The sequence below is a fragment of the Limulus polyphemus genome, unplaced genomic scaffold, assembly GCF_000517525.1.
Source record: "Limulus polyphemus unplaced genomic scaffold, Limulus_polyphemus-2.1.2 Scaffold1780, whole genome shotgun sequence".
In the NCBI taxonomy this organism is placed as follows: Eukaryota; Metazoa; Arthropoda; class Merostomata; order Xiphosura; family Limulidae; genus Limulus; species Limulus polyphemus.
The window spans coordinates 53,968-64,053 of NW_013667390.1; the positions used below are offsets into that span (position 1 = coordinate 53,968).

At 28.8% G+C, this 10,086-nt stretch overlaps 1 protein-coding gene across 1 annotated transcript in view; it reads left to right on the forward strand.

Annotated features, from left to right (window-relative positions):
* Positions 1-9,793, forward strand: part of LOC106464914 (WD repeat-containing protein 43-like) — a 62,270-nt gene extending 52,477 nt beyond the window's left edge. The window contains exons 13-17 of the mRNA XM_013925086.2: positions 1,060-1,123; positions 1,981-2,094; positions 2,414-2,480; positions 4,260-4,318; positions 7,568-9,793. Of these exons, the coding sequence (XP_013780540.1) occupies positions 1,060-1,123; positions 1,981-2,094; positions 2,414-2,480; positions 4,260-4,318; positions 7,568-7,672 (409 nt within the window). The 3' untranslated portion in view covers positions 7,673-9,793. The remainder of the gene's footprint in view (positions 1-1,059; positions 1,124-1,980; positions 2,095-2,413; positions 2,481-4,259; positions 4,319-7,567) is intronic.
* The last annotated feature ends 293 nt before the right edge of the window (positions 9,794-10,086 follow it).

A 10,086-nucleotide genomic window follows, 5' to 3' on the forward strand; every position in this document is an offset into this window, starting at 1 on the left:
AGCGTGATGGTTTGGAGAGCTGTTGGGGTTGGTGGGAGATCGAGCTTAGTGGAGTGCGTTGGCAACATAAATTTTGCGAAATACGTCGAAATATTGGAGGAAGGATCTTGCCACTTTATTCCTCGGGTTTCGTGGACAAGAATACAACATTGTTCCAGAAAGATGGAGCACCGTGTCACACTGCTAGAAACACCCAAAAGTGGAAGGAAGAAAATGGTATCCAGAAGTTGCCTTGGCCGAGCCAATCTCCTGACATGAACCCCATCGAAAACCTCTGGGCCATACTCGACATTTAACATTTATAATTGGAAGAAACTTCATGGTGTTTTCTCAACTAAATGATTGGGAAACATTTTCCTTGAAAATTTGTTAATTTTAAATAGATAAGAACAATTAATTAAAAAAATAAAATTGAATATTTAAAAAAAAGTTATGAGTTTTTCGAGGAAAAAATAAAATTCACAAAGGACAAGTTAATCCAAGTTGTTTAAAAATAATAATAAAGTAAATTAACAATCTTTAAGAATTTCTGGATGTTTGAAAAAATATGTAGAGAACAATGATAAATATTGGCAAAGTATTATCCACATTGTTGACTGATGATTATCTCTAAGGCTGGCAAACATCTAGTGTTAAATTCAAACTAACATAGAAGGATAAAAATGAATCTTTCTCAAAAGCAAGTTATCTCTGTCTTTAATAGTATTAGCATTTAATTTCTACCAAATATTGTTGAAAATGAGGGAAAAAAATGCTTATTTTATGTCATACCATCAATCTGTGAATGAACTAGAAAATGTGATCCTACTGATGCATTATAGTAGAAAATAGGAAGAGTACAAATGAAGTTATCATGTTACAAGAACCATTGCTGGTTTTGAAAAATTCCTGTTCTTTTATTTTGTCTCACTCTTTTTTTTTTAATCTAGTATTTTACTTCTGGGCTTTATTATTTTAATATATGTATTTGTATATTGATGCATTCCTCCGTTTGTAGCTCGTACAGAACATATTCTTTAATAATACATACCTAAAACAATTTTTCTTCATTCTGTTTAGGGCACAAATTTACCTCTGTTGGGTTCACACAGTGTTAAGGATTCACTCAAACACAATAATTCAGGTTAGTGGTTAATTAGCAACCTCAGATGAACAATATTAATTACTTTTCTTTTAATGTATTACAAATGTACTTTAAGACCTAAGCTATGGCATACTAGTAACCAATTTCTCCTGAAAAATCTTGACACATTTATCTAAATGTTGTGGTGTTATGTTGTAAAGAACATATTCTTATTTTACTTAGTTATTAAATACTTTATATTTTATAATTTTTAAATAACTTTTCATGTTTTCTCATTTTGTACTTAGAGTAGTCTTTGTTTTTTCCATTACTTTCAAAATTAATAGAAAATCTTACTCTTGTCTTTATATTTTTTCTTTCATAAAGTAAAAGTTAAAAAATTTATTCTGTGAAACATTTGTGAATATGCTTAGAACTTAACATATATGATTGCGTTACTTAGTTTAAATGTAATACAACACAAGATATAATATGAATACAATATTAAGTGGATGATCTTAACCTTGGTAATCTGTTTTGAAAGGGTGTTATAATGGTTTTGATGGTTTGAAATTTAGTTAAATATGAATAAAAAAATTGCAAGTTCAGATTTTTCATCTTAAAAGTATGCTATTAATAGAATTTGTAAAAGATGATGATATTATGATTTAAAATAATTCCACAATCCATTCTTGGTTACTACTAAAACAGAAAAAAAAAGAGCAGGTAGCATTGAACAGCTTAACTCATGACTCAGCTGGTGTTTGGATGGGTAACAATCACTACAAGAGTTTTAATGTTAAAATCATTGTAAATTAGTGAAAAGAAATATCTGCTTTTGAAATTATTATAGAATTGTATAATATGAATTATTGAAGTTTGGTTTATTAACAAAAATTACACTGTGTTTTTGTCAGCAAAAAGATGCAGACAGTTTGCTTGGTCCTCTAGAAGAACTTGCAGAAGCCAGGATACAAGTATTAGATCAGATGTCAAGATTACAAGGAAGTCTTGACCTTATTCAGAGTCAGGTAAATCAAACAAGTAATAACATAGTATAACAAAACTATCTGTTGGAATACTTATCAGAAACTACAACTGGTGTTAAATATATTTTATTTATGGATATTATATATGGTGGCTTAAATATTGTTTTTTTACTTTATTACTACTTTTTGCAACTTTCTATAGATATCTAAGTGCAAAACCTGGAAAATATATCTTGTGGTCTGTCAATAGCATACATTACTAGTGTATTTTAATAAAACAACTTTTTATTAATTTTTAAATAAAAATATCAAAGATAACCTTAAGGTAAAATAATGTGTGTTGTAATATTTGTTATATTAGCTTATGGCAAGAGAGGAAGCAAGAAGCATAGACATTCCATCTGATGCTTTACTTGTTTATCATGAAGGTAAGTTTAACAATAGTTTGTAATTGTGTTTATAAGTTATAATTTACAAAAAATACTACCCTTTGAGCTATTCTAAGTACATAATTCACATATTGAATAAAAAACTTACTGGTATTGTATCTGTCAGGTTTTTAGGTATGGATGTATGGGCTAGATTCTTTACAGTAGTTGTCTGTGACTTGTTGCCGATAAAGTTCAAAAATAAACGTACAGCACACAGTCCACTTGCTTTAAAATAATATATTAAAACAAGTCAAATATATATACAAATGTTTGTTACACAGTTAATCACCGTAGTTGTATCCAAACCTTTAAATAATTGTCTCTTTTCGTCAAAAGTCCACACAGGTTTGTTTAATTACTTTAGAACACAATTGACAAGACAGATTATTCTGCTTCTCTACTCTGTTGTTACAATAATACAATCTGCAACAATTTAATTTTTTTAGAAAGTGCCACTATATGCTCTGTACAGCTAAACTTGCAAACATACAATCTAGATCTATTTGACTAACTCATTAATTTTGTCTTTTTTTCACTTCACTTGAACTGCATTTTGGACGCATATTTATAAACAGCCCTACTGAGGCCTGGAACTTTCTACACACTACGAAATATTATGATGTAACAATACTCAATCAAAACAACAAGAAAAACTCAGAAGGTTCTTGTAACATGACACAATAATACAAGCACCAAATCACAACAATGGAACTACACAATGTATGATTCATGCACAGTTTCATAAACAATAAACTATCGCTTCTAAACATAACTAAATTTAACACTCACACTATACTTTAATTAAAACAGTTGTGTATATCTAACAGTATCCTTTACCAAGAATGATGCATTTAACATTGTTAATACATTTAAATGACATAAAATTCCATTTGCATTGTAGCTCTAATGCATTCAGGAGAATTCTGACTAGTGATAAGTCATTTCCACCCATATTCCAAAAATAAAGCTGAAAATACTAAATAATCTTGATAAGTATAAAAATTAATAGTAATAAAATACATAAAATCATTCTGAAAATTATAATCAATGATATTAATGAAATCAATCACAAAGAAAGATGGAGTGTGTCATTATGTACAAACCGTTTAAAACACAGTTGTTTGCTCCTAGGATTCACATAACAGTACCTAAATTATAAACATAAGCATTCATTATTCGTAGTAGTAGTGCAACCTAACAACAAAAGCAAAGACAAAATTTCATAAAGAAAATCACATTAACTGCCTATAAAGTATAATGAGTGAAAACATAATCTCTTTTCCTTTCAACTATATAACTTTGATTACTTGAACATCAAAAATAAATGGCCTCCAACACACTACTGTTTAGCTATGAAGTCAGTGCAGGAAGATAAAGTAGAACAAACACTAAAACTAATTTTCTACAGAGCAGTGTTAATGTAGAAAAATACTGTAATTTCAGTTGTGCATTGCACTTGTTCTTATATGGAAAATCATGAGAAATACTAATTAGATTAATTTTCAGTGCTAGAATATATACCCACCTTTATATTGTTTTGTTTTTTGTGTGTGTGTTATAATTTTTCAGTTGAATAATTTTCCTTGCTTAATCAGAGTGACCTGTTTTCTCAAGTCTTTTGAAATTGTTCTCATGAGTAAGTGTGAGAAATAAGTTAGTGTTGTAGTTTATATTTTAATAAAGGATTATTGATAAACAAAAACTTTTAATTGTGTATAATATAAAGTACAAACAAACCAGCATTTGCTAAAGTTACATAAACACTTGTCATTACAGAATCATCAGATGAAGAAACTGGAGTTGTTGATCTCTTACCAATTCATTCAGAATCAGAAGTAAGTTAACAAAAATATTTTAATGACTCATATAACAGTAGAATAGTGCACTTCTAAAAGAGAGTTTCAGTTTAAAAATTCTGTGTTAGTTTTACTGTCAGCTAATGGTGTTTAAGTTACTTCCTCGTTGCATTTTACTTTCAGAGTAAAAGAAACTTAATATTTTGAAAGAGAGTTTCACAAAATTGAAGAATAAAAATTATACATAATTTCAGAGAGTAATTTTCTTTTTCAAATAAATATCATAAAAAAAGCTCATTTTTTTCATTCAGAACTCCATTATAAATAAATTGAAAATTTTGTTAACTAAGTTGTGGTAGAAAAATTGTGAAATCTTTTCCCTTTAAAACAGATACTGAGAAAAAAAATATTAGAAATAAAATGCAAATGAGGTTTTAAGATGCAAGTACATTCAGCATGGAAAAGTTGGCTTAATTCATAAAAACAAAGTCTGCATTATTTATGAATAATTTTGCTTAAAAGTTTGACTTATTAATAGTTTGTGTATTCTTCTTGTCTTATTTGGTGTAAGATGTTTTTATCTTTCAAAAAGCATAAATTTAGGCCTTAAAACTTTTAAAATATATTAACCCTATGTGCATGGACAGGGTTCAAAGTATGCTTTCTCCAACCTTTTACAAAGTGCTATTCAACATGGTATCTTGAACTTCATGTCAGATGTATTAACATATTACCCTACATTGCTCAGTTCACAACAATTCTTGTCAAAGTAGAGAAGATACCAGATTCAACGTACAGGGATACTGAAAATAAACCATGGACTTAGAACACAAGAGTTACTCAAATGCACTCTGCAAATTGTACGATGAACAAAAATAAATGTATCCTTCACATGACATCACTTTTGCACTTTGACCTGTCAGAGTCTGATATATTTTGTACAAAAACTTGAGCAACAAACTGATATGTTGCATACAACAGACTTACTGTTGACTAATAGCTTTACACATTTTGTGAATATACACTTCACAAATTCTGAATTATAGTCAACATTACTTCTCCAATACAGCATTAGTCAATTGACTGATCCCAATCACATTCAGTTAAAATGCTCAGGTGCATATGAAGAACTAAACATGTAAAATTTTCTTTATCATTTCCAAGTTTTCTAGCTGTGTAGTCTTGTTCAGAAAAGTACCTATATACACTGTATGAATACTTACCAATTTTACCCTTTTATTTGATATATACTACACATGTGTCTGTGTATACAATATTTTACATTAACATTTAATCACAATCAGTTAAATAAAATGAAATCATATAGATAAATCTTGCAAAAAAATTTTTTAAAGTTATTTCAGTTGTAAATATTACACAACATATATTTTTGAAGGAATATATCTGCTTAAAAAAACCAAGACACACAACAGAATACTCTTTCTTTCTACATAAATACATAAATAATGATATTGTGTTATTAATCCTTATTGTAATTCTGATATGTAAAATACATAGATAAAATTGACAATAATTACACTTTATTTAAACTTGTTCACTACATAATAGTTGTGGTTCATGCAACTTATGATATAAATAATGTCTTGACCACTATTTCAGCTGGCCCTACGAGTTTGGTTATTGGGCAAAAGGACTTGTCATCACTGGATGTGGCAGATATAGTGTAGTTGACGTATTATTACATATTCTTCTTTGCCTTTAGTCACAAGTTCTTTGAATTCTTAATCACAAAATGAAAAATAAGTACAGCACAACAGCAGAGAATCAAACTTCAGTAAGCAGTAAGATCCTACAACATCCTGATCATCTCTCACATTCACTGTATGCAGCCAGTTGTGGGCATAGAAATTACCCCCTTAAACCTATGTGCACAAGTGGGTTCAAAGTTTGCATGTCATGACTTTTTGCAGAATTACATTCAACATTTTATTTAAACTACTTATCAATTAAACTTATTTATTATCAATGTATATCAATAAACTTGTCTTCAAAATGTAGTTAATAAATTGAATTTTAATATTATATAATATTTAATTTTTTAATTCAAAAGGAAATATTTAGCATCCCAAATTTTAATTCTGTGTATCACGATGTATTTTTGTCCCAAATTGCCCATTTACAATTTTTTTCCTTCTACTCATTGATCTTGTGAGCTTGTGATAAAGTATGTATATTATAGATATTGCTAAACCATAGTGTAAACTCTCCTCAAAGCTTATTTCTTTACCGAGATATAACTAAGAGCTTATTATAGTAATCGTTAATTCCCTAGTACAAACCCAGTCCCACGGACCAAGCTCGTGCATGTAGGTTTAATGAGTAATTTCAAGTTAGACAAATATTAAGACATGGATAGATTTAATCCATATATTGTACTTTAATAAGATTCACAATCTTCATCTGATTTTAAAACTAGTATAATATTGCAGTCAACCAAATTAAGAGCCATAGAAACCCTACATATCATATATTTCAATAACATTTAATAATTCTCCAAACCTCCTCACTTCTTTTCGATATAAGTTGAACTAAATTGAGACTAGCCTAATTGCTTGAAGTTAGCCAGTGTGTTTTATTCAAAATGCAGTATTAATTAGTACTACATACCACTAGCATTTATAATATTTAGATATCCATGAAATTCTAATATCATTTCTTTACAGGTCATAAGTATGGAAATCATTTTTACACTTAAAAATAACTAACTCAGCATTAGGTAAATTATTTTTAGTTATAGTGCTAAAAAATGAAAGAGCAATAAGAAATACAAATTAACTTTAAGATGTACTAAAATAGACTTTAATCTCTTAGTGACAGTTGATGTTCTCATTAATCATCTTTCAGAAAAATAATCCAGTGAAATTGTTAAAGTCCAATTTATAAGATTTTTTTTTTCTAAGGTTTCTCTTAGAGGTTCATGATTTCTTGGAATGCATAGATTGGAGCTGACTGCCAGTCATATACACACATACAACCTGCAGACCCATAAAATTCAGCATGGATCTGACCCAGAGCCAACTGATAACAAACATTGTAGTAGGTGAACACAGTGCCTGAATGATACAATGGACTTAGGTACCCTTAACTACAGAGTATTTGAAAAGAAAACTGCTTATATATTTGAAGAGGCTGACGGAAAGCCTCTGTTATTTCTGTGTGTGTGTGTTAAATATTTTTTGATTACCCTGAAACCACTGAAACATTAAATTGTCAAAATTACACATTTAACAGTTAGTTTCCTTAATCTTTTCTTTCTTTTTTTTCAAGGACAACTGGGAAGAACTATCAGACATGGAAGATGATGAGGAGGAAGATATTGAAATGGGTGAAAGACATAGTAAAACCAGTGAAGACAGTGCTGACAGTGTATAAATAAATGAAAACTGAATGAGTTGAAAAGAGGCCTTTGTTGAAATAAATATTTTATGGACTTTTGCTCTATGTGCAGTGTATCTGCAGTCCATTCACCTATAACAGACAGGTTTAGTGGCAGTTGAACTTTACAGTTTGTTTTTTCAGTTCTCACTTGTGTCATCATCAGTGTAATTGTTTCATTTGTTAGATAAGTAAGAATGGTTTGGGTAAGAAATTTTAGCAGTTGGGAAGATCTAAATTATATTTGTCAGTTTATAATTAGGGTATGTGAATTGTGCAAATATATATAGTCTGATTTAAGAAAAAGTGATTCTTGAAAATTTTCTAAAATTTATTTATCCAATCTTTTCAGATACTTTTCTTCCTAGGTCTTACTTGAAGACAAAATTTTATCAAAATGAAGTCAACCTGTACAAATTGCCATTAATTAAACATTTTCATGTGAAAAATATCAGATATGTTGTTGTATAATGTTTTTGGTTTTTCATAATTTACTATTTGAAGCTTTAAAGTGATCACACATTAAGTTTCAAATATTGGAAGTGTTTAAAAAACAATGTCAGGTTCTTATCTTTATTGTTTATTGAAAAATCAAAGGATAACTATTGTTCATTCCTCCTTAACATTTGGGTGGTGAGCTAGTAATAAAGGTTAGCAGATAATCTTGGTATAAAATAATGCACACAATTTTCTTGAGTATTTTCATTTATAAATAAAATGGAATTGTTTCTTTTTGTGACTTAAAATTCTTTCATATTTGCCATTTCTGTAATCTAAGTTGATGTATAGTTTCAACTACAAGTGTTATGGGTTAATTCCTATCAAAGGAATAATGTTTACACAGGCTGTTTTCTTTAATTATTTAAAAAGTTGTTTACTATATTCTGATCAGTAGTGCGTACTGACACTGCTCTAAATAACTCACTGCAAAAATTTATATTCTATGAAGAGCATTTAGTTTGTTCAGAACTAAAATTAGCTTAGTAATTTACACAAGTGAAAGTGTCAAATATGTAAGAAAGAATTTTGTTTTTTTTGTCAGCATAATAAATAATTGAAAGAAATTATATGTAAATTGATTCTTAAAGTTTATGGTTATAATGTTGAATAACTATTATTGTAAAACGTTTTCTATACCACATTATAATTTAAACAATAATATTATAATGTATAAACTTGTGTGTATTTTTTATGGTGACAAGGTACAAGTTGTTTAGTGAAAGTATGTATCCTTATAATCTTTACACATTTCAACATAAGCTGAGAAGCATCCCAAGGAATGATAGGGATGAAAAGTAGATTTCAATAAAGCATACATTAAGCATTAAAACAGTAATCAGTTTGATTGGTGCATTTTTTTTTTATTATTGTATGGTAGTGTATATATTTTATAATGCCCATAGAGCCACACAAGTTAAACTTACTGTATTTTTATATATGTAAGTTTACACATTATTGCTCCTTGGCTGTAGATGCTTAACTACCTTTCAGTCTATGCTGCTTTACATGTTTGAGTATGTGCAAAAACATGTATGTATATATGTTTACAATTTAATAAAAATTAAAAGCATCTGGTGCTTTTTTTTTCTATGGTAATGTATTAACAAAATATACATCTGATATCTTTTAATCTTGTGATTTGAATTTTTGGGGGGAGTTTTATGTAAGATCTTGTGGTAGTAAAATATATTGTGTTCTTACTCAGTAAAGAGAATCTTTCTGATAAATCGTTTATATCAACTCTATAATGTTTGGTATGAAGTAAATTGATCAAGTCATTAGAGAATAGATATATAGTAATAAATAATATAGGAATGAAGAAAGTTAGTACTGATATTAAAAACATTCATCTTAGAAAAAGATTATATATGTTAACATATATATATATATATATATATATATATGTTTGTTGTTATTTTTTAACTGTATTTCTTTAATTTACGTAATTTTATTTCATTCATGTGAAGATAATTACGTGATTGTAAGAAAAGGAAAGTATTTTTTGGCTGTTTATTGTATGAGTATTTGTTTGTGTCTGTTAAAGGTGATTGGACTAGTGCTGAAAGGATGTAATCTTAACAAGGTATTTGTATAAAGATACAATTTTTATCTTCTTGAGAAGAATCCTGTGTATTTGTATTATGTAATTATGGCAAAGCTACTAAGGCTGCTTGTAATACTGAACTGCTGAGAAGAGGGAAAGTAGCCATCAGCAGCACCCTTTTCTGCAACTCTTGTGAATCACCCACAGTTTAAAATGTGGAGAATGTTTTTTAGTATTGCATAAATTCAAACCTGTCCCACCAGCTCCAAAATTCAGAATTCTTCCACAGGGCCAACTCTGACCCAAGAATTTTGGTTTGTTTTTGTATTAAAAATTGCTAGTTGTAAGCAAAAGTTAATACACACTA